Here is a 26,067-nt window from a genome sequence, read left to right as displayed (position 1 = left end):
GTTTAATATATGTATATGTGGTTCCAGCACCATATTATGGGTACTGCAATGTTAAGAGTCTAACCTGCAGAAATATCATTCCACAAGCTCTTTTGCATTATAAATATTAAAGCATTTTCTTAGCTGTCTGGGTCATACACTATTCCACATGCATCAGTGCATTTTAATTAATACATATTTATAACTAATTAATTATCTAACAATATGACTAACACCAATTATTTAGTTTTACTTCCATTCAAACTTACTTTGTGATGTAGGCATGACTGTATGAATTTCTTCCTGTCCATTAAAGATATCGGCTTCTAGTATCTGTAATAGCACTTGGTTTAATAACGCTGTAGTACACAAATGATTTGGTATCTTGTCAGAAGAGTAAATATCATTGCCAGCACACAATGCATCACTGTTCAGACTCAGCTGCTCCATCAGTAACACTTTACTCAGCCACTGTGAATAAACCACATGTTAAATTTTGCAAGTTATGTATCATTAAACTTTTAGATGTTATCAAGAAATGTACTTTGTTTTTAATTATACAAATTAAAACTACCAGAATCATGTTAGGTCACCAAGTGATGTTTAATTCTTGAAGGCAATGGCTGAAGCTACATTTTCAATGAATGAAATTTCCAACTAGGTCATTGCATTGAAGGGTTACCCAGAAAAAAAATGCAGAAGATGCTTACAAAATTAGTAGAGTTAAATCAAAATTACCAGAAACTTAAACTGGACTAGCCATATAAATACTGTGACTACAAGAACAAGTCAGAGGCTGGGAATTTTGTAGCGAGTAACTCGCCTCCTGATTCCCAAAGCCTCTCCACCATCTACAAGGCACAAGTCAGGCGTGTGATGGAATACTCTCCACCTGCTTGGATGAGTAAACTCCAAAAATACTCAAGAAGCTCGACACCATCCAGGGCAAAGCAGACTGCTTGACTGTCACTCCATCCACCACCTTAAACATTCACTCCTTAACCACCGATGCACAGTGGAAGCAGTGTGCACCATGTACAAGATGTACTGCAGCAACACACCAAGTCTCCTTATACAGCATCTTCCAAACCCAGATTTCTACCACCTAGAAGGATAAGAGTAGCAGGCACATTGGAACACCACCACCTGCAGCTCCCCTGCAAGCCACACACCATCCTGACTTGGAACTAAATTGCCACTCCTTCAAATATTGCTGAGTCAAAGTTCCGGAACTTTCTTAACAGCATTGTGGATGTATCTACACCAAGTGGACTGCAGCATTTCAAGAATGTGACTCACCATCATCTTCTCAAGGGCAATCAGGGATGAGGAACAAATGTTAGCCTTGCCAGCAACGCCCACATTTCATGAATAAATAAAAAAACAAATTAGTGCAAGTTTACCTATTGGGCTGGACATTAAATTTTACCTGTGGAGAAAGTTTCTGCCTCAGGTTTTCCCATTCAGAATGGTTTGGAACCATGCATTCGATTAATGTTATGAGATGATGAAGAGGTTGAGGTTGAGCAGCTTTCATCTTATCAAGAAGTGTGTAAGTGCAGGAAAGCAGCACCTGGAGGCTTTACAGGGAAAAAAAGAATGAAAGTACATCAACTGCAAACAATTCTTAAAAAAATAGATAATCACCAATAAAGCAAGCTTCAGCACAAATACAATTTTAGATTACTTCCAGAAAGAAGAACACTGTTTGGTAATCTTTTAATTCAGCTTCCTCATAAGACATCTTTGAGGAAGTAACTGCATTAGTTAATCGGGGCGCCTAATGGATAGAATTTGGGTTCTCAAGATACATCAAATAATTTAATGTGAAAGACTCACAGAAAATTGGTCAGCTAGTTGAAAATTGGGCTGCCAAAAGGAAACAGGTGATGACAAACAGGGAAAACAAAATCTGAATACAGAGCAGTGGTCAATAATAGATACATTATTCATAGACAATTTAGAGTTAACATTTGAATAAAGGCTATAAATTTGCTCATTATGTCAAACTGTAATGCCAGGTGATCAATGTTAACCTGCTTTTACGTAGGCCTTTATGCAGAAAAAATCCCAAAATGCTTCAGAGGAGAAAACAGCAGGTTCCTCGGTAATACAAACCTTGAATATTGCTGAAAAAAGAAACATGTTGCCGAAGTTATTTGTCTTGCACTCATCAAGACAAATACCAAGAACGCCAAGTTTCAAATGATCACAATTTACACTAGAAGAGAAAAGGATGCTGATTGGTTGGCAGGTCAAGTCAATTGGCTGAAGCGTTGCCATGGAGAAAGCAATGTGAAAGAGAGGCTTCCCAAGATGCAACGCATATTCAAACAAAAGGAATATGTTAAGTCTTGCACCTTTTAGAATTACCTGGGAGCTTATAACCCCCGCTGCTTTCTCCATGGCAATGCCTTGGCCAATCAGTCAACTTTCCAACCAAACAGCACCCTTCTCTCCTGCAGTGTAAATTGTTGTGATTGTTTGAAATTTGGCATTCTTACATTTGTCTGCACGAGTGCAAGATGAAACGCTTCTAGACTAGACTATTATCTGGAATGAGTGGGTTGTCTTATGAGGAAAGGTTGGACATGTTAGGCTTGTATCCGCTGGAGTTTAGAAGAGTAAGAAGCAACTTGATTGAAACATATAAGATCCTGAAGGGTCTTGACAAGGTGGATATGGAAAGGATGTTTCCTCTTGTGGAAGAATCTAGAACTAGGGATCACTGTTTCAAAACAAGGGGTTGCCATTTAAGACACAGATGAAGAGAATTTTTTTCTCTCAGAGGGTTGTGAACCTTTGGAACTCTCTTCCTCAAAGGTGATGGAAGCAGAGTCTTTGAATATTTTTAAGGCAGAGGTAGATAGATTCTTGATAAATAAGAGGGTGAAAAGTTTTCAGGGGTAGGCAGGAATGTGGAGTTGAGGTAACAATCAAGTCAGCCATGATCTTCTTGAATGGTGGAGCAGGCCCGAGGCCGCATGGCCTACTCCTGCTCCTAATTTGTATGTTCGTAACATGTCACTCTTTTCAGCAAAAGAGCAGGTGTTGAATATTGGCGTGAGCTCTGGAGAAGTGACTAAAAGATTGGTCTAGGAGATGTGCTTTGAGGAAGCTTCAAAATTTGGAAAGTCAAGTTGAGAAGTAGAGGGATTTAGGGAGTGAATTGCAAAGTTTAGATCATGGAAGTTGAAGGATGTAACACAATCAGAAGGGAGGATATAAAAGCCAGAGTATCAGAAGACACTGGAGGGATTCAAGTCTGGAAAATTTGAAGGGTTTAGATGGAATGAGACTGCGGAGGGATCTTTTGATGAGGATTTTAAGTTGTGTAATTTGGAGGTCAGCACACCAGTATAGGCCAGCAAGGATGGGCAAGCAGGGCTGGTTATGAGACAAGATGCAAGACCCGTGTTTTAGCTGATATGGGGTTTGTAGAAATTGGTTGTCTGAAGGCAGGCAAGGAAGGAATTCGAGGAATTGTGTCTGGAGGTGAAGAAAATTTGGATAAGAGTTTCAGCAATAGGCTCCTCCACAGCTTAATGCAGGTGGCCCTATAGCATGAAGTGTACAGGGGCTGAAGGGAAGTGGTGGCGAAGTGGCATTGAATATTGTCAACATACATGTGGAAGCTGACTCACCGATTGGCAGCGTGAAGATGAGGATGCATCTTCATTTAAAAATTGATGGATCTTTGGGGAATTCCAGAAGTGAAAATGTGGGAGCTACAAATAGGGTAAGCCATTGTTATGGATTTGCTACCTGTGGTGGGGTAGGTAGGAATACAACCATACAAAGGCAATTAGGTATAAATACTGAATAAAGATAGGTTGATCATCTGCAACAAATATAAGAGGGGTCAAGGCAACAAAGAGGAAAAATAGTGCCATGGTTGCAGTCACGTTGAAGACTGATGCTGACTTTGATGAGGGTGGCCTCAGTGCTATGGTCAGGGCAGCAAATGCACTGAAGGGATTCAAACCAGAAGCTGGGAGGTGGTGATATGCTAAGGGCCTTAGACAATAAGCACAGGATGGTGATTTAGTGGAAATTGAGGGAGATGGATAATCAAGAGTGGGCTACATCAGGGAGATAACAAGCATTCAAAGTGATCTTAAGCAGATGGGCTAAGAAATAGGGAATTTAAGTCGAAGCTGAATAGTAGAGATGTAGGAAATCAACAAATGTATGTTTGAGTTTTACTTATCTTTGGGGATCTGAGAGTTTAATACAGAGCATTCCCTTAACATATTAAATGGGTGGTAGCAATGCGCATGATGGGACAGATTGTAGGCAGCTTATGTAAAGAATGAATTTTGTGCAAGGAATGATCTTTTTGCCTTCCATGCTTTCCTATGCTAGATATTTTACAAGCGCCTCACAATAAAGAAAATATAAAAAACTCTGTTATAAAAATGGCCACAATGGTTCCTGTTGAGTTTATCATTCACTATTACAAATAAAAATAATTAATTGGATTGTCACTGCACTTATATAAAAGAAAAGCCTGTGGCTTGTTACGAAAGTATAATAATAATTTTTATATTTTTCTGGTTTATTGTGAAGTAGGTTTATGGGGGTAAGTATAATTGGATCTGTCTGCGTGTGAGTTAATTACATTTGGAGTCAAGTAGACTGCAAGCTTTAACTATTCAAAAGCTAGGTGCTTGGCATGCTAATGAGTAAACATGGATGTGGGCTTAGCATGTAAGGTGTGAGGGGAATTTGCATTTTTAGATAGATGAAGGGAGATTTGGATTTCAAAGGGACTTTAGTTTGTTTACAACTAGCCAGATAAGCAAGGCTAAGGAATGTGTTTTTCTCAAAGGTTACTGACAGTAAATAGTGGCAACATGGAAGTTTTTATATTGTGAGGAAGATACAGTTTCAAAGACAAATGAAACAATAGAATTTACATACTGAAAAGAGAGAAACATATATAAAGGAGAATGAGGCTGTGTGTCAGGAGAAGGCCCTGTGAGTTCTAACAAAAGTGTGTGAAATAGCCTTAATGAAGCCTCAAGCATTTGTACATAAGCCTGCTGTCTACCGAAACTGAAGCTGAAGAAGAGCCATTTGGAATTCCACTGTCAAGGGTATTGTGTTAAATTTTCTGGGTCTGTTTAAAATCTAAAATCCATCTTTGGACCATTGTCTTAAAGAGGGTGTAACTGGGAATCAGGTTAATTAGGAATTTTAGGAATTATTATAGCAGTAATTGTAGTCTTATGTATGTGCTTGACGTGCCCAAGTTTTCCTTGTAGATTTGGTCCATCTGGCACACGTCATCTGCCACATAATAACAAATTGGGGGTTCGTCTGGGATATTTGAAATTCCTCGTATGATTTGGAGTTGGTGAATCTTAAGGTTACGAGTACGTGAAGCACTTTGCATTCAGGAGTTGGTGTTAGGGATTTTAAAGTGGAGAGATTACAAAAATGGCTGTATCCATGACTAAAACTTTTTTGGAAATAGAAGACATAACTCTGATTGGGTTACAAAAAGTATTTAAGGGTAAGTTAACAGAATTGGCAGTTAAGTTGCAGACGAGGTTACCTGCAGGGGCAAAGAAAGCAGACATAGTTGAAATGATAGCGCAGTGTTTGAAGTTCGAAGTTATACCTGACACTAGTGAGTCACAGCTGGAGGCAGTGAGACTTCAGTTACAAATGAAGAAGCTTGAATTTGAACAAGCAATGGAAATGAAAAAGCTTGAATTAGAGGAAGCAGAAAAAGAAAGGGCAGAGAAAAAGAAAGCAAAAAATAGAGTACTTCAAAGAGAAATGGAAATGCGAAAACTTGACTTCCAGAGGGAATAGTTAGCAATGGAGGAGAGCGTGAAGGAAAGAGAAATTAAAAATCTAGGCTTTAAAAAAGAGACATCAGATGCTGAGGAAGGTTCTGATGATGAAAAGGCCTTCAACCTAAACCCAGTAGGGAGATGTTTAAATTTGTGCAAGCTCTTGCAAAGTTTGAAGAAAGGGATGTAGGGAGATTCTTTATTTCATTTGAGAAGATAGCTAAACAGATGAAATGGCCACAAGAAAACTGGACATTGCTTTTACATTCTAGGTTAGTGGGTAGAGCTCATGAGGTTTATGCTTCAATGTCAGAAGAAATTTCAGTGGATTATGATGTGGTAAAAAAGGCCATTTTGAGTGCATATGAGAGTTGGTTCCTGAGGCATACAGGCAGAAATTTGGGAATATAAGGAAACAGCCTGGGCAAACTTATATGCAGTTTGAGAGCGGAAAACAAAGTAATTTTGACCGGTAGAGACAACATATGCAGCTTTTAGGGAAGTAATTCTTTTGGAAGTATTTAAAGATTCAACTCCTTCAGTTGTGAGAATTCATGTGGAGGAACAGGAGGTTAAAACGGTAAGACAAGCAGCAGAGATAGTTGATGATTACGAGTTAGTTCATAGATCTAAACCTTTTTCCATCACCCTTTTAAATCAGAGAAGGATAAAAAGTGGGAAGGTGAAAGGAAGGTGGGTAGTCAGGGAAGAGAAAGAGTAGGTGGAAATTCCCAGGAAGTTTTTTCTCAGACTAAAAAGGAAGGTGCTGAGGGTAAAAGTGACACTCGAAAATTGAGGTGTTTTCATTGTAATAAAGTTGGGCACACGAAGTGTAATTGGAAATTACAGGGAAAATCTGTTGCAATCATTGGGATGCAGAAAAGTTCTGGAAGTAAAAGTACTGTGGGTTCTGAGGTCCAGGCAAAGGAGAAACAAGTGGTTTGTGTACAGGTAAAGCAGGAAGAATCAGTGATAGGTAAAGAAGCGGGAAAGTGTTCACAATTTACCCAAGGGAGTTCTGAGGAGTAGGTTGCAGAAATGTTTAAAGATTTTGTATGTGAAGGGGAAGCCCTTCCATGTGTACAGGGTGGAGCAGGTAAAGATATTAAAGTTTTAAGAGACACAGGGGCTAGTCAGTTCTTAATGATATGGGATAGCGATATTTGTTGTTCAGAACCCTTTGGAGCAATAGTATTCGTTCCGGCGCAGCCAAGGAGCTGAAGGTGTGCTTGGGTTGGTTCTTGAATGCATACTTGGAAATCAAAGGGAATAGAGTCTCGGGAGATGCAATTGAAACCTGGGAGGTGTGCAGTCATTGAGGCAGTCCGAGTTGGAATGACCTTTGCAGAGAATTCCAAGGTTAGATCTTCGAAGGTGAAGACTGGAATCCCTCGCGAAAGAGACAGGATTTCAATGAGATTGGTTGACTTGCAGTGTTTATTGTCGTCTGGGTGGGTGGTTCAGAAATCCATGGACTCTGTCTTGGTCGCATCTGCCGTTCAGTATGCAGTGTGGTGTGTTCAACCACAGTTTGCCTGTTAATTCATATGTGTCTGAAGCAGTCCATTTCCAAATGCAGCATGATCTGGACAATGTCCTGGCTTGGGCTGACAAGTGGCAAGTAACATTTGCGCCACACAGTACCAGGCAATGACCATCTCCAACAAGAGAAAATCTAACCATTGCCCCTTGACATTCAATGGCATTACCATCACTGAATCCCCCACCATCAACATCCTGGGAGGTTACCATGGCCAGAAATTGAACTGGACTAGGCATATAAATACTGTGGCTACAAGAGGTCAGTGGCTAGAAATCCACTCACCTCCTACCTCTCCATAGCCTGTCCACCATCTACAAGGCACAATTCACAAGTATGATAGAATACTCTTCACTTGCCTGGATAAGTGCAGCTCCAACAACACTCAAGAAGCTTGACGCCATCCTGGACAAAGTAGCCCCCTTGATTGGCACCCCATCCACAAACGTTCACTCCCTCCACCACCGATGCACAGTGGCAGCAGTGTTTGCTAGCTACAAGATGCACTGCAAGAACTCATCATGTCTCCTTAGACAGCATCTTCCAAACCCACAACCGTTACCATCTAGAAGGACAAGGGCAGCAGACTCATGGGAACACCACCACCTGGAAGTTGCCCTCCAAGCCACTCACTATCCTTCACTGTTGCTGTGTCGAAATCCTGGAACTCCCACCCTAACAGCACAGTGGGTGTGCCTACAGCACCTGGACTGCAGCGGTTCAAAAAGGCAGATCACCACCAGCTTCTCAAGGCCAATCAGGGATGGGCAATAAATGCTGTCCCACATCCCATGAATAAATAAAAAAAACCTCATATTAACCCTGAATGTTAAGAGTATTAGATATCATTAATTGCTTTAACCTTCTGACCTTGTACAGTAAAACTTTTTTTCTGTTCAAAACCTGTGGAATCTTGTGGCTTTACTCTCTTAGCAAGTGTCTTGAATATCAAATTTTGTCTACTTTAAACAAAATGTTATTGTCCCCCAACCAGACCTTACCAAAATCTTAGGGTCTACTCTAGTATCAGAACAATCTGTTATCTTTCCAGCAACTCCTGCCACCAAGCTGGTGCCAAATGTAATGCTTTGCATTCCTTTGGATTCAACTGGGGAGGTTGAAAGGGGGATCCCGACACTTGGGCAGCCTAGGGCTCCATAAAATTTGGCCAGGCTTCCGTTCTGGAGAGGACACTCCAGTTTCACTGCAGAGCATTAAGACAACACAGGGGACAGAAGTGACGAGCGAACTCGATTGCCCAACTCGACTGGCGTAGAGAATGGGTGGTACGGGCTGTCTCCAACAGCAGAAGGGATCATCGTGACTCACTGGTCAGCCACCACCCACCACAAGTTAGGCAGCACTGACCTGTAAAATGCTGACCTGCCACAGTGCATCTGCTTCAATGGGTGCTTGGAGTTTGGAGTCTCTGCTCAACAAGTAGACCAACTCAACTGCAGCAGGCAAACAAATGAAACAAACAAAAAGGAAAAAGATGCCATCTCTTCGATTGGCAAGCTGGAGTGTCAGGGCCATGTGCATGGGACTGACAGATGACTTGCAATTGGTCTATAACATGCGCAAGATAGTTGTGATCGACATGGAACTTGATAGGCTGAACATCGACATAGCATCCCTACAATTGACCTGGCTTGCCAAGAGCGGATCACTGAAAGAAAAATATTCATCTGGCTGGTGAAGAGTTAAATAAGATGTAGGCTTTGTTGTATAGAACTCTCTACTCTCAATGATTGAACCCGCCACAAATGGTTCAGAATTTGTTCTCTCTATCTGTCTCTTAACTCAAACAGGGTGAGTTAACCCCATGAGTATCTATGCTTCAATGTTATGCTATGCTACAGAGGCAAAAGACCAGTTCTATGAGGAGATTGACACTGCTGTCAGCAGAATCCCTAAGTCAGAACCCTTATGGCTACTGGGGGATTACAAAGCAAGGGTGGGCATTGATATGAGGCATAGCCCTCCTACCTCAGACATCATGGGCTGGTGATGAGAATGGATTGAGAGTACTTCAGCTTTGCTGCTACCATGAGCTTTGTGTAACTAGTACCTTCTTTCAGAACAAACCATGCCACAAGATGTCCTACAGAGATCCAAGATTAGTGCATTGGCATCACCAGACATGTCTCTCTGAATAGTATTTTCAACAGACACAGCTACCACAGCACTGGCTATGATACAGATCACTCCCTAGTGTGTGCTAGAGTGAGGATGCAACCCTTGAAAATTTTTCATTCAAAGCAGGAATGCAGACCTCACATCAACCATACTGCCTACCCAGATAATAAGCAACAGTTCCGTGACACAATTGAACCGGCACCCTCTGGCATTCCCACACAGAGTGCAAAAGTGAAATAGAACATACTTTGAGACACCTATTGCACTCTCAACATATGGGAAGCAGGAGTGGAAAAATGCTGAGTGCTTCAAGCCTTACATCACTGTGATGGAACCTGTCATTGAAGTCAAGCGGTCAACTCTCATTACAAGAGAGATTCCTGTGAGAAAACTCTGAATGCACTAAGAGCTGCTCAAAGTAAAGTCCAACAGACTGCTTTGTGGTCTGTCAATGACTACTGGTTACAAGTTTGCCAGAATATCCAGATATCCTTCGATACAGGGAATGTCAGGGGCATGTATGAAAGAATCAAAAAGGCACAGGCCCATCAGCAAAGAAAAGGGCTCCAGTAAGACAGGGGAGGTCATCACCAACTGCAATAAACAGCTGGGGAGACAGATGGGCCACAACCTTGCACTGTGCCCTTAGGAGAACACAGGCATCAATGAGCTCTAGATACCATAGAAAGCCTGCCTGTCATTGCACAGCTGGATATCAAACCCACAGTGGAGGAGCTTAGCAAAGCTATTAACTCGCATGCCATGGGCTAAATTCCAGGTGTTGATGCTATACCACTGAACTCATCTAGCATGGGAAACTGGCACTCCTGCAACATCTGCATGAACTTCTCTGCCTCTGCTGGGGTAAGTATTTGCCCATGTTGCCCTTGTCAGATTGCAGATCCTGACTAAATGCATCTATCCCGAATCCCAGGGTGGTTTCAGAACTGGAAAATCTACAACTGACATGATCTTCTGAGTCTGGCAGTTGCAAGAGAAATGCCATGAACAAAGGAAACCACTAAATATTTCCTTCATTGATCTCACCAAGGCATTCTAGCTTGTGTACAGAGGTTGTCCATTTATGCTGCTACAGCAAATTGGCTGCTTGCCAAAGCCGCTCGATGTGATCTTCTTTTCTGTGACATCATGATGAATAAGGTCAGCTATGACAGGGCAACATCGGAACCTTTTGAGATCCTCAATAGCATCAAACAGGGCTGTATTCTGGTGTCGACACTCTGGCATTTCTTCGCTCTGCTGTCATCATATGCCTTCATGTCATCTACAGAGGGTGTCTACCTGCATACCAGAACTGACAGAAAGCTTTTCAGCCTTGCTGGCCTGAGATCCAAAACAAAAGAGCACTAAATCCTCATCAGAGTTTTGCTCTATGTTGACAATGCGGTACTGACAAACCATACTGAGGAACACCTTCACAGGCTTTCCCACACCTGTTTGGTTTGACCATCAACATCGGGAAGGCAAACATCATGGAGCATGATGTTGCCATATTGCCATTTAAACAGTTTGTCATTTGATGTTGAAATCAACAAATACATCGCAAAAGCTGCAGCTGGTTTGTCCAATGTGAATAATGTTAAAATATGAAACAACAGTAACCTGACTGAGGACACCAGAGTGAGTATGCCAAGCTTGCCTCCTCAGCGCATTTCTCGACAGTGGTGAGACCAGGGGCAGAATTTTTTCCCTGATGGGTGGGCTCAGCAGGAGCGTTCGGGAACCCGACCACCACCAGCGATTGTGTGTGCACCGCCATTTTACACAGGCGTGCCAATTAAGGCCCGCCCAGCGTAATATGCGAGCGGTAGCTACCTGTGCAGGCAGGGGGAGGAAGGAGAGTCAGGACCAGCGCTCTTTCTTGTGCAGCACTTCAATTCTCCCTGAGGCAGCTCCATGCCTCAGGGAGATTGAAGCGCTTTTGAAAATAATAAATAAAATCAATAAAAATTTAGTGAAACATGTTCCCTCATGTGACTGTGTCCCATGAGATGGGACATGTTTTTATATTTCAGGAAAACATTTTATTTAGTTCATAAAAGCTTTAGGAAACCACATCCCACTCATGGACGAGGTTTCCTAAAAAACGTAAAGGCCGCTTGGCCTTTTCGCCTGTCTGCCAACCGTAAGGTTGGACAGGCAGCATTAACTTGACATTAATTAATTCGTTAATGGCCTTAATAGGCCGATCAATTATCGGCGGGTGCGCAGCTGACTCCGGCATGCGGCCACCGAACGAAACATCGCAAGACAGCGTGATGAGTCGGGACACACGCCCGACGTCATCGCACGTTATTTTATGTGTTGGCCTGTCGGGCCTGCCCTCGCACGCCGACTGAAAAATCCTGGCCCAGGATAACATATGCTAGGCAGGAGAAAAGGCAGAACAGTTTCCACCTTCGCTGACTCACATGTATCCTCGGCAGGACAAAGTCACCAACTCAGAGGTTCCGGAGCATACTAATGACATCATCATACAGTCATTGCTAAGCCAATGATGTCTGCGCTGGCTCGGCCATGTTCATCAGATGGATAATGACTACATACCCAAAGGTATTCTGTATGGTGAATTGGCCATTGGGTCACAACCTCCTCGGCATCTATACCTCTGCTATAAGGAAACCTGCAAGTGAGTTGTGAAGATATGAACAGATGTTCACACTAAAAACTGGGAGACAGTCGCTGATGGCCTTGACCTCTGGAGTCTGACCATTTGGAAGGGCATTGAAGAAGCGAGCACAATCGAATAGCTCAGCTGGCCAAGAAGACACCCAGAGAAAAAGAGGCCAGCGAAATGTGCACTTTCTCAGCCCATTGTCTTCCTCTGCATCAAATACGGCAAAGACCGGCATGCCAGTGTGGGTTCCTGAGCCACACCAGGCAGTGCTTAACAGAGTTGACCACCATGGTGCAAAGATCTGTCTTATGAGACAGAAGACTGCCACTGATTGTCAGATGGTTAACACAGCTGTCTGATAAAATATATGGTTGCATCATATAAAAAAAACAGACAAAAAAAAAATCTATTTTAACATTTTTACCATCTCTTTAAAAGTTGAGAGTTAAACCACCTATTTAAAGAATAAATGCCAATTTTCTCCTGATGACAGAATGGAGCATTGTGATTTTAAAATCAGTGTGTCAGGTCATTCAGATATTTTGGATATTATCAAATAATTTGCATCTGATGGAAGTATTCTTAACTTATGGTGTAATAAACTTGGTTAGCCTTTAGTTTTTTCCCCCCAATGTGCCACCATGCTTTCAAATTAAAAAAAAACTTTAAAAGAGCATTTTTCCTTTCACCTAGTTTTGCTTTGATTTGGCCACCTCAATTGGCTACAGTTTCTTCACAAGAGAGTTGCACACTCTGATCTACTTCTAGAGGTATAGTTGATGCTGCCTCTGATTCAACCTTTGAAGTGCTTACTTCTGTAAATCAGTCCTTTCCCTTCTTTGAGGTCAGCACTTTGGCAACATTAAAAACCACTGCTCCATTCACCAGGCTTTCCATCTTAAGTATTTTAAAATCCAGGGACTGGATTTTGAATCTAACTCTCACAATCTGTGGGGTAATGCACTGATGAACCATACCACTGGATTACTTACTATTTTAGTTATATAATTAAATATAATTTAAAATATCTATCCAAAACACTAGTTTGTTCAAAATCCTTTCAATACCTAATGATACGCTCGCTCGTTGATAATTCTTTTCACAACAAAATATTTGTATGCAATAAGAAATCACTTAGCTCTGAGCAACGTTCTTGTCATCACACTACAGCTGGGCTTTCCTACATAATTCTCATGACCGTAAGTTCAAGAAGAGTAATTGCAATTGCCAGGAATACATAATGCGAAAATGCCTCATCTCAGGTTTACTGCACAATGTAATAATGTACATGTCACAGGATATTATAAGACCAATCAAGTATGCTATATAACTAAGCAGCTGCTTTACACAACAGGTAAACTAAACTTATTAAGCTGGATAAGAGTAAGCTTCTCATAGGAAAATATATTTACCAGTGAAGAAAATATTAGAGAAAGGGCGAACTTATTCATTAAATAATACCTCTTCGCATCCAGTGTTGATGTTTGGACTTGACTTTTCAGCCACGTTGCAGAGCTATGAAAGAAACCACATTTTCTAAAATTTCCGTTTTGTTGATTGATCAGTGAAGTTAATCCCAGCAGCCAGGTTTGTTGTAGTTTATGCAGATCAGCATCTAAAACAGAGTAATAAAACTCAATTTTTCAAACAAAAAATAAATGTATATTAACATGCTTCAGTATCCTGCAGTCATTCAGACTTTATCTGAGATTTGGGAATATTTCCTCTAAAATTATTGCTTGTATAAATTGTACAAAGGGATACTCAAGGGTGCATTTATCAAAGCTTCATTTTCTGACTTAAAGCATGTGGATGTGGTAAAAGAAAATTAAGATGCCACAAGATTGAAGACTTAAACACGTTACATATTAAGTGTATAAGTGCTAATAGAATGATTGATGGGAAACTGATATCACAGAATGCACTTTATATAGGAATGAAGAATAAAATAGCCAAACTACAATTTCCCATTATCTCAACATGTATAAAAATTGGTGTTAATACAATTTGCAATGAGATGACAGTTTGTTCATACAAACATATGCATTAGGAGCAGGAGGGGCCATTTGGGCCCTCAAGCTTGCTCCGCCATTTGATAAGATCAATGCTGGTCCGATTGTGGCCTCAACTCTATTTTCCTGTCTACCCACTTTGACCTTTGGCTCCCTTGTCAATCAAGAATTTATCCAGCTCCCCCTTAAAAATATTCAAAGACTTCCACTGCTCTGTGAGGGAGAAAATTCCACAGACTAACGACCCTCTGTGGAAAAAAATCACATCTCCATCTTAAGTAGGAGACCCCTTATTTTTTTAAACTGTGCCCCCTGGTTCTAGTCCCTCTCATAAGGAGAAACATGCTGTCAGCATCCACCTTGCCAAGTCCCCATAGGATCTTATATGCTTCAATAAGATCACCTCTCATTCTTCTAAACTCCAATGGATACAGGCCCAACCTATCCTCAAAATAAACCTTTCATCCCAGGAATCAGTTGAGTGAAACTGCTCTGAACTGCTTCTAATGCAATTATAACTTTTCTTAAGGAGACCAAAACTGTACTCCAGATATGGTCTCATTAACGCCCTGCACAACTGTAGCATAACCTCCGTACTTATATATTCCATTCACATTGCAATAAACAACAAAATTCCATTTGTCTTCCTAATCACTTGCTGTACCTGCATATTCATTTTTTTGTGATTCAGGTGCCAGGACGCCCAGTTCCCTCTGTACTGCAGAGTTCTGTGATCTCTATTCAAATATTACACTGCTTTTCTATTCTTCCTGCCAAAGTGGACAAGTTCACATTTTCTCACATTATACTCCATCTGCCAAATCTTTGTCCACTCACAAATCCCGTCAATATCCCTTTGCCGATTCCTTATGCCCTCTTCACAACTTACCCTCCTACCTATCTTTGTGTCATGAGCAAATTTTGCAACCATACATTCAATCACTTCATCCAAGTCACTGATAGAGATTGTAATTATTTGAGGCCCCAGCACTGATCCCTGTGGCACTCCACTAGTTGTAGCTCACCCACCTGAAAATGACCCATTTATCCGTACTCTCTGCTTCCTGTTAGCTAACCAATGCTCTGTCCATGCTAATATGTTACCCCCTACACCATGAGCTTTATTTTGTGTAGTAACTTTATCAAATGCCTTTTGGAAATCCACCAAACGTACAAGTTCACCATTACCAACATTGCTTGTTATTCCTCAAAGAACTCTAATAAATTAGTCAAACACAATTTCCCTTTCACAAAACCACGTTAACTCTGCCTGATCGCATTAAGATTTTCTAAGTGCCGTGCTCTAACCTCCTTATAGATTCTAGCATTTTCCCTATGACCGATGTTAGGCTAACTGGTCTGTAGTTTCCAGCTTTCTATCTCCCTCCTTTCTTGTATAGAGGAGTTACATTTGCTATTTTCCAATCTGAGGGAACCTTTCCAGAAACTAAGGAATTCTGAAAAATTACAACCAATGGATCAACTATCTCAGCAGCCATTTCTTTTAAGATTTATAGGTGCAAGCAATCCGGTCCTGGGGACTTGTCAGCCTTTAGTCGTAATAGCTTTCTCAGTACCCTTTCCCTGGTGATGGTAAATTGTTTTAAGTATCGCCCTCCTTTTCACCTCTTTATTTGCAATTATTTCTGAGATGTTATTTGTGCCTTCTACAGTGAAGGCAGACACAAAATATCTGTTCAACGCTTCAGCCATTACCTTATTTCCCATTATTAATTGTTGAGACTCACTCTCTAGAGGACCAACGCTTACTTTAGTTATTCTTTTCCTTCAGGGCTTTGCATTCTAAAAAATTGACTATCAACAGATGGGCAGAAGATAATTTGATTTTTTTTTAAAGTTTAAAGTGAAAATATAATTTGATTACTCATTTTTCTGGTAATCTTCTTACTAATGCAAGTTGTATAGATGCATTTATCATCTGTATGTGCGCTTCAGACAAGATTCAATCTAATAAGCAAACTAACGTTCTAAAGACAAAATAATATTTTCTAGAGATTGTAAAAACAGAGTACTTCCTAACAAAATATAGATTTCCGAAAAGTTAATCTCTAGCAGTGGCAGGGTTTAGACTTTAGAGGCGACAATTAGAATTAAAAAAATACAGTAAATACACTGTCAACATCCAAAATGCTTTAAAAAGTCTGTCTTTTAAAACAGCATTGGTAATGAAAAATTAGTTCTCTCAGAACACAACAGCTGATTTAGTTTGTTCACCATGACAAATGTAAATTAGTGATTAGTTTAAGTGAAGGGGAAAAATTGGCTAAATAACTCCATCTCATTATAGAAATCCAAATGTTGTTCAGATTACAAAAGAAAGTGAACTTTAAAAAACTGTAGCTGCAACAACAAATGATGAGACTCAGGGTATCAGTGGAAAATTGCAGAACTAAGATAGTATTTAGTAATAAACTTACATTGTAGTTTACTTAGAATTGCTCCACAAACACCTGACTATTTTTGACAACAGTGCAATTAATAAGTTGTTTGAAAAAAACAATTGTAAATCCATGTCAATGAATGAAATTAATAATTAAACACAATTTTAGTAAATTAACATCACAAGTTATTTTCGATGTTCCTACTTCTGTTGTGCCATAATATTAAAGGGAAATGAAGTTCATTCTTCTGATGCTTAATGGCTGAATGCATCACTGGTTGGAGTCATATCTAGCACAAAGGAAGATGGTTATGGTTGTTGGAGGCCAATTATCTGAGCTACAGGACATTGCTACAGGAGTTTCACAGGGTAGTGCCCAAGGTCCTTCTTCAGTTGCTTCAATAATTGCCTTCCTTCCAACATAAGGCCATAAGTGGGGATGTCTGCTGCTGATTGCAGTGTTCAGTACCATTTATAGCTCCTTAGATTGTTACTCTTGCTTCAAACAGCCCTCAATGTATGAAGACGATGGACATTTTTACTTTTTTAAAAGATACTCAGAATATGGATAATTTGCTATGGCAAAATGGCGTCTAGGGGAGTCAGATGACTTCTTTTGTGGTTTCTGTACAGACATGTCTAGCATATCTCTGGGAAGTCACTTAAAATGCAAACTACCTACTCAGGTGTTGATGATTGCCTCTCTCCATTTCAACTGAAGATACTTAAAGTAACAATGGCTGTTAGATGTTGAGTGGGGAGGGTGGCGGGTGAGTGAGGTGGCACGGGTGAGGTAGTAGGTGGGTGAATAGGTGGGTCGGGGGGTAGTCGGGTTGGGAGGGGTAGTCAGGTCGAGTTGGTGTGCAGTCGGGATGTGGGGGTTAGTGAGGTCTGGTTGGGAGGTATAGTTGGATGGTCAGGAGGAGTGGTCGGGTTGGAGGTTAGTCGGGTTTCGGGGGGACGTAGTGTGGTTGGGAGCATAGTTGGATCGGGGCGGTGGCCCGGGAGGGTAGTCAGGGAGTCAAGGGGGGGGGGAAGTCAGGGGAGGGTTGGGTCAGTGTGTATTGAAGAGTCGGCTTTGTAGTTACCCAAATATTAGACTAGGTTTTAATCTGTCTAACATTTCCTGGATAACTATCCAGGTAAGTCCCACGGAACTGTCCAAAGTCTTTGACTCTAGCTCAAAGTTGGAGATATTCTGAGAGGGTCCTGGGGAACAGGGGAGCTGCTTATTCGAAGGTGAAACTTCCTGGGCAATTCCCATAGAGGTCAGTGTGTCAGGATTTCAGTAGTGTCCCGACACACAACTTGGGTCGTGGGTCTGGTCTCTAATAATCCAAAGGCCAGTTGATCTGGGTCATGAATACTGTGATCACATGGCAGAAACGGGCTGAAGATAGCAAATATCTTATTATTCAAAGAACAGCCTAGAGAAATCAGTCTGGGACAAGGACCTCAGAGGGAAGACATCTTGTCCTAAAAAGTAAAGCACCCTGCCTCGAAAAGGTCATCTCAGGCAGAGAAGTGGAGTTTTTCTTATACCTGCAAGATTATATTTTTATCGCTACAGAGGTTGGGCCACAGCTTCGACTGGAAAAGCCAGAAACCTGTTACTGCTTGAAGTAACATTGGGAATTCCATCACCAGAAGCCTCTGATCTTCATTTTCCCTTCAGCATACTAAAAAGGGAATTTTCAGGCCTGTACTGCTTCCAACGCCATCTTGAAGAAAAAGCGTAGAAGTGACTTTTGAAGTCCTTGCATAAAGATATCAGTGCAAGCTACCCTTTTTGTGTAATCATCTTTTCTTGTGCGTGTGTGTGTCTTGTGTGGATGAGGAGCGGGCGTTCATTGTGATTACATTTTGAGTGTTGTGCAAATAAAATTTTATCCTCTCTTTTGTTTTAAACTTACAAGAAAGCCTGTATTGTGCCTGTTCTGCAAATTTGCAGCATTCAAGGGGTTAGAACACTCCTAAAAATACAACTTGTTGCAGTCAGTTAACAGGTGGGAAAAATGGGACATTATCCCACATCTCTTCCCTGTCTGTAATAAGATACCAAAGCAGTCAGTGCCCATATGCAGCAAGACCTGGAGAACCTTCAGGCATGGGCTGATAAGTGGCAAGTAACATTTACACCACAAAAGTGAAGGCAATGGTTCTCTTCAACAAGAGAGAGCCGAACCATCTCTCCTTGATGTTCAATAGCAATGCCATCATTGAATACTCCATTATCAACTTCCCGGGGGGCCTACCATTGACCAGAAACTTAACTGGACCAACCATATAAATACTACGGCTACAAGAACAGATTAGAGGCTGGGAATTCTGCGGTGAGTAACTCACCTCCTTACGCCTCAAAGCCACCAACTACAAGACACAAGTGATAGAATACTCTCCACTTGTTAGCACGAGTGCAGCTCCAGTAATATCCAAGAAGCTCGACAGAATTCGGGACAAAGAAACCCACTTGATCGGCACCCATCCACCACCTTAAATTCCCTCCACCACAGGTGCAGTGACAGCAGTGCATACCATCTACAAGATGCACTGCAGCAATTCACCAGACCTGCTACAACAGCACCTTCAAAACCTGTGACCTCTACCACCTAGAAGATCAAGGGCATGGGACCATCATCACCTCTAAGTTCCCCTCCAAACCACACGCCATCCTGACTTAAAACTGTACCACAGTTCCTTCATAGTCACTGAGTCAAAATCCAATTTGGTCCAATTAATTAGATTATGTAGGATATGAGGTCATAATTTTATATTATATAAGACTAGACCCAAATTAGATATCAGGAGATGATTCCTCTTCCAGAGAGTAGAGGAACTTTTGAATACTGACTCGTGTTCCTGTGAGAGCTGAATCTGCTTCCTACTTACAAAAAGTAAGCAATGCAAGCAAATATCCAGGGCTTCAATCACCATGGTTGGGGAGGGTTACAGAGGAATTTCTCTGATTTTTTTTCCCCCTGCAAATCGGCCTGGGTTTTTATCTGATTTCTTGCCTCTCCCAGGAGATGGTTTTGGGTGAAGTAGAAAATTTATCTATTGTGCTACACAAGAATTGTATAGACCATGTTAGTTGGACCAAATCTTCCTGTTCATCAGTATTCATGTGATCAGCATTAAACCTTTAAAAGGTGTTCCATCTGAGTTCTGCTGAAGTGTTTTTGAATACACTCTACCCAATTTTCCAATTTATTTTTAATCGTCCCTTATAATTTCTAAACATTTAAACTACATTAAAATTATTTTAGGTGAAAATAGTACTGCAGGTTACAACAGTTTAAGTAGTTAAAAAAAATGATTATTATGGCATGCAACCTGTAGTAGAGTGAAAATCATAGTGAATGATACAAACATATCCACTTTCTATACAAATGAACAGAAAAAAGTTTTCTAATTACTGTAAAATTACTATCAACTTCTACTTTTACGACGTGTTAAATGTACACAAAATGTAACGGAGTATGGATTTCAGTACAATTAAGCAACAGCATTCTGTTTCAGGATATCCCAGTTATCCATGTTTCATTTTATCTGTAACATTTAAACAAATCAATTCAGTAAGAGTATTAAGTAACAATAAAAGTAATGTTTTTAAAATTCATTTTAACTTAGGATAACATTGCTTGTTGAATAAGATTTGCAGCACAGTTCTCTGAAATATAACTTAAATAATTGTCAGTAGTAAGATGCATTTCCAATGCAGCAAAATCTGGCAAAGCAAAAACACAGGAGTTTTAATGGGCTGCAGTTCCAAAGAAGAACTAAGAGGCATGGTTTAATGTGCATTACACTAATTCAATAGGCTGAACTACGTGGTCTGCATGATTGGCTGCACTGCTATCCACATAATAGTGCAACTGCTTGCAGACCGTTTCAATCAAGGCTCAAGTGAAATTTTCTCCTAGTATGCAACCAAAGGAAGTCACTCAGATGTATTTAAATATGGTGAAGAAGGTTTTCTTACAGTATTAGTAACTAAAAATATTCATATATTCAGCAAAATAATGAATGCTAAATACATTATTGTTCTTCTAATCATATTGATAGCAATGTCTTCAGTATGTGAAGGTAAGCGCTGCATTTTTACAAAGAGTACGTCGAGTGCAAATTGTAATTCAGACCAAGATAAACAACATTTTAAACTATGTGCTGAAATCATTTTACTGCGTCACAAGTAACATCAGTTTTCAACAGCAATGCTTCTTATGGCTAGCTTGCATGGCAGTAGTTGTTATTAATATGAAGTTAAGTGAATGCCTGTAGCATTCTATCATGTTACTCTCCTTTTTAGGCTGTAAACATGTTCAGTTAGGCTTTAGAAGTTGAAAGCAACATATGCAAGATTCTTATTTTATTCTGCAGTAGCATTTAGTTTCTGTTAACATTTTCTCATGGTTGAAACTAGCTGTATTCATATTTGTTGCTGTATTGATGATACATTTTTAAGAGTCACAGTAAGCCATCAAATCCTGACTTGATTCATTTATTCCTTTGTTAGGACTCCAGCAGTTTGCACGTTGGGCAGAAACAGAGCCAACGGAAGATGTTAGTCAATCAGTAAACCGTATCATTCGATGCTCAGGATGCAAACAGTCTGCTACAAGAGAAAATAAACGCATAAGACCTAAACTCTCTCGCAAAGGTCCACTGCCTTTCTAAATCAGGTAACAAAAAAAACAATATTTCTTCCCTGGCTGTTCTTTAGCACACCTTATTACAAAAATTGCTGTTGTGAGAATGGACAACAGATGGAATGATGAAATAAACTAGTTCTAAAAAGAACACTGAAATCCATAGAGTGCAAACAGGTGTTTTTTTCAGAACCAGATCGTTCATATTTCAGAATGAATTGGTCCTATTGACAGTCTTACTAAAAGCTGTTAAAGAATAGACAGCATTGAAACAAAATACTGAGCTGCTGTAAGGGTATGTGTTCCTCTCAGATAAAGATGGAGGCATGTTTGGAGAAGTCAGGCTACGTGGGACACCACATGCCATTTAACCTGCACTATGATGACTGAGCAACAAGATCAATAATTATACATTTTGCCAGGACTGCAAATGTGTTAACAACGACAAATTCACCGAACCAATAAGAATGAAAGCTCTAAAACGTAGGACACAAAAAACATTCAAAGGCCTTACAACTGGAATACCTGTCCATCAGGCAAAATATGCTCTTTGTCATATCTTCTCTACAAAGAAAACAGCAAAAAAGGAACAGAAATGAATGGCGTTTGAGAAAACGAGTTAAAATTAATTGCCATTAATAAGTCATCTATTATTTTCACAAAGATATAGAAATTTGTATTCGCTTTCAAATCTTTTTTAAACTTTTAATAAGACCAATGCATGGTAACAGCTTAAGCAGATGAGAAATAATTTGTTCTAGATTTTAGTTGGACCATATGAAGTTGGTATTGAAGAGAGGAAAGGCATTTCCCAACAGGAGGAGTGGCGGGGGGAGGGTGCGAAAATGTTGGACAGTGATACAACAAGCCTTTCTCACACACCTCCTAACAGTCTGGTTATAGAGTAACATGGGACAAGGTCATCTACATGCCCTTTTGACCAAATTGATACGCTGTTCAGTTTACAGTGTTGGGAAAAAAGTTCAGTACTGCCCAATTAATTCTTTTTTGTATCAATATACTAAATGTAGTAAATTACTAAAATTAACTAAAAAAGGAAAGTAATGTTTTGTAATAGAATCAGAATAGCCATTCATTTTCAATTAGGAAGGTAAATCATAAAATCTGTGCCAGGAAAACAGTTAAGCAGTGCATGAGCAAACACTCAGACTCCATAGTAAATCAATCATTTGCCTTTTTCCATCAGAACCATAGCAACCTCTTGCAGTCATTCCTTACTTAAAAAGGAATTTGGATTTGAAATACAGGGCCAGTATTGTATCACTGGGCCTGCTGTCCAGTTTGCCACAGTAACAAAAACAAAGCCACTTCTATAAATTCAATATAATTTCTCTTCTGTTTATTTTTCTGCCTTACAGACAATACTGCACTGAACACATATTTTCTGCAAAGATCATGCCTTGTGCCATCTAGGAATAGAACTACCAAGGACAAACATCCTTTTATGATCTCTTTGAGGAATACAATCTATATTTCTGTTGGAATGCATAAGATATCAGTTTCAGCTGCTCACTACTGCTGCTACAGAAGGATCCCATTTCTTCCAGATGTGAATGTGCCACTTGAGTGAATATAATCAAAAGGTCAAAAGAAAATGCAACATGCTTTGAGACAGACTGTTCACGACAAACAACCACCATTTTCTCCACATACTCCAGAGGAGACCAACCTATCTGTAAGCAAAAAAACCCCGTATTCAGCTGTTTCTGCTCAACAAACCCAGTAGAGTTTGAATAATTGACATGATTAAGAATTAGTTACTATTTTTAAAACTATCTGACATTTAAAATGCCAATATTGGGATTCCAAGAAAATTTTTCATTACAGATGATTTCATAAGTGAAATACTGCCAATTACAGGGGGTCTACTTGAATTATTCATTGACCACATAAAGAGCTAGTTAAATGCTGGCAAAGCCAAGCTGAAATATTATCTAAGATTTAGAGAAAGATCTTCAAACACATATTAGTATTACAAGATTGTACTTTGCTGTGTCTGTTAAGGGACTTTCAAGAGGGACAGTAAAATCTTGCCACATATACCCTGAGGACATTGCTTAATGCATCATAAAAAGCAAAAAGATTGACAAAGTAATTGAAAATTCTATCACACATCAACATTTATAAATATATTGGAAATCAGTTTATAACTGAAGGGAGAATACATAAATGAGGCTAGTTATTTATTTGATTTATTTTCAAATCACTAAACTAACCTGAAGCCCTACGACAAAATTCTACAATTAAAATCAAATGTACAAATTTTCTTACTATTTTAAAATTATTCTGCCAATTCAAATTACTCCATTTCTTAAAAGGTATATTGAACAACTAGTTCTTTTCTGTTGCTGTTTTACATCTTAGGTTGTCAGTTGTTCGAGAGAATGCTTCCAGGGCTGGCTATTTCTTAAGACTTCAGTTCATGTAATATATAGCTGTTAAATGTCCTATGGCAGGAAGAATGTTATTCAATATCACAAGTACCTTTATTATTAAAATATTATTTTACTAAATTAACACTTCTCTGGTCTCCAAGCCCATTCTTAAGAAACATTTAATCAGATACGAGTCTCTGAAAACCAGTACCAGAGCAAGTTTTTTTTTGTTTAGCCAGTTTCAGGACATTATAGTTTGGCCTGATCACAACATTAAAGCAATAATGTCAAATTTATGAGGAATCTCAGTGCTATGTTGGGCACTCCGGTCACAGATCAACTGCCACTAACCATAAGTAAGACAAACATCAACAGATAGCTACTTATTTAGCCCTAGTACAGAGGTTGCCATCCCAAAAGTTCCATTCTCTTTTTGCCCCTTTCTTCAGAAACTGCTTCAGATTTATAACAAAATAATCTCACTATTTTAACTGCCACTTCACCCTATGAAATTGAATCATTGCCTTGGTACTCAGATTATATGCTTGCAATATTCCATCAATGATATCAAGAACTGAACAAAATTTCCTTAATACCAAAATAAAACTTTAATTTGATTTTGCTCAAGAGGTTCTACATCAAAAATAGTTGGAATAAAATATATCAATAGAATTGTGAGTTGGTGATTTTAGTTGTTTTAAATGGAAGAAGTAAAAGAGTTTTAAAGTATCAGTTAAATACATGTGGTCAGAAAGTGCTAGAAACAGTCAGTGACTCAGTTTGCACCTGTGAAGAGAACAGCCAAGTTAACATTTCATATATAATTTGCATCATAAAAAATTATAGTAGATCAGCATTTAAAAAGAAATGGAGAAGGGGAAAAGCACACAAATAAATAGGAGAAAAAATAGAATGAATCGTAAAATGTTTAAAATGGAAGAGAGGGCATGTTTAAACGGTTCAAGTTTCAGCCTTCCTCTTTAATCCACCCATGATCACCAATATTGCTGTGAGAGTCAATGTTCCTCTAATTACTGCTGTCACAACTTCATGAATTACTGCCTCTCTACTATTGCAGAACTGCATACATGTTCTCTTCAGCAGCATTGAGTGTTTGGATAGTATTGGTCCTCAGTTCCATAATTCATCCTTCATCCCATCCAGCATTTTTTTCAAAAAACATCTGACCTTTCTTCCTTTCAAGTGACAAGGACCATAACCACCAACAACTCTTGGGTGCCAGCTAGGGCAATTAGGGATGGGCAATAAATGCTGGTCTACAGACGTGTACATGTACATGCATTGCTACACGTTTTCCCCTTTATCTGTTCCTTCAAATACATTAATCTGTAATTCTATTCAGTTCTGATTAATAAAGAGTGGAGGGTGGGTCATTGAATTTATTCAAGTCAGAGTTAGACAGATTTTTGATAGATAAGGGAGTCAAGGGCTATGGGGAGCTGACAGGAAAGTGGATTTGAGACCACAATCAGATCAGCCAAGATCTTATTGAATGGCAGAGCAGGCTTGAAGGGCCAAATGGTCTACTCCTGCTTCTAAGTGCTATGTCCCTATGAAGGGTTATACCTGAAATGTTAACTTCTCTGTTCTCTCCACATATTGACTAATTTGACGAGTGTTTCTAGCATTTTCTATTTTTTTCAGATTTGCAGTTTTAGCTTTTGTATATGCATGTGAGTGGATTCGTATGAAAAGTGCTTTCTTGTACATCTTATCATGCTGTATCACTAAAACTAAAGATATTTTAAACCATTATTTTGAAAGACTTTATTGAGATGTTTTCTGTAACTATGTTTTAATCTGTCAAACTGGAATAAAGGTCAATGTTTCAGCCTTGTGAATTGTACTAAAAACACTTACAGGAAAATCTCTGTTATGCTCCAGGAATGGGAGATGCTGGTTAATCAAATATGCTGGTTAACTGAAATATAGGGTGACTTTTGCATTTCATCCAACGAGAAAGCTCCAGGATAATCATGCGGGTGTTGAGTTCTCGAGGTGCGGGTGCCAAGGGGAGATGATGCTGCAGAGCAGTGGAAGGCTGAGACCAGAGTGAGGACAGGCCACTAATAATTATTACCAGTGAGCCTGACATCTCCAATCAAAAAACAGACCCGACCCCAGAATTCGTGTTAATATTGAATTCTGGTTAGTTGAGTGCTGGAGAACAGAAATTTTACTATATATTTCACTTGTGATAAAAAAAGGTCTCAACTGAGGGGGACCAAGTGAGTAAATGGACAAAATACTATTACTGAGAGATAGAATATTCAGAACATCCTTTTACAAAAACATTGGAATGAAAGGTTAATAATGCCATTAAAGTGTTCTTTAAAATGGATTTAAAGACATTAGAATAACATACAACTAGATTGACCACCTACAGACTGCTTTTAAGAAACAATTTACTTCTTTAACAATTGCAACTTTTCTCAAATGGATTGCACATGTCAACAACGTGATGGAATTTTATAAGGATGACCATTAT

General features: G+C 39.6%; 2 protein-coding genes and 1 long non-coding RNA gene across 5 annotated transcripts in view; 1 reads left to right on the top strand and 2 right to left on the bottom strand.

The window, feature by feature from the left end:
- LOC144691626 (thiosulfate:glutathione sulfurtransferase) overlaps positions 1-8,231 on the bottom strand; it is a 168,072-nt gene extending 159,841 nt beyond the window's left edge. Inside the window, exon 1 of the mRNA XM_078559909.1 lies at positions 8,209-8,231. The gene's annotated coding sequence lies outside the window, so the exon portion shown is untranslated. The remainder of the gene's footprint in view (positions 1-8,208) is intronic.
- The window catches only part of ltn1 (listerin E3 ubiquitin protein ligase 1), a 156,638-nt gene that overhangs the window by 64,510 nt on the left and 66,061 nt on the right, over positions 1-26,067 (bottom strand). For all 3 annotated transcript variants that reach the window (XM_078559905.1, XM_078559908.1, XM_078559906.1), the window contains 3 exons: positions 13,562-13,715; positions 1,409-1,559; positions 249-450 (listed from right to left, as the gene is read on the bottom strand). In XM_078559905.1, coding sequence (XP_078416031.1) covers positions 249-450; positions 1,409-1,559; positions 13,562-13,715 — 507 coding nt within the window. The remainder of the gene's footprint in view (positions 1-248; positions 451-1,408; positions 1,560-13,561; positions 13,716-26,067) is intronic.
- LOC144691627 (uncharacterized) lies at positions 20,416-25,440 on the top strand. The gene is made up of 3 exons (XR_013579179.1): positions 20,416-20,599; positions 21,030-21,195; positions 22,542-25,440. It is a non-coding gene; the product is annotated as an uncharacterized LOC144691627 (long non-coding RNA).

This window comes from Cetorhinus maximus, chromosome 16 (assembly GCF_964194155.1).
Source record: "Cetorhinus maximus chromosome 16, sCetMax3.hap1.1, whole genome shotgun sequence".
NCBI lineage: Eukaryota > Metazoa > Chordata > Chondrichthyes > Lamniformes > Cetorhinidae > Cetorhinus > Cetorhinus maximus.
The sequence above is the reverse complement of the archived record's forward strand: the minus strand, read 5'-3'. Positions and strand labels throughout refer to the sequence as shown.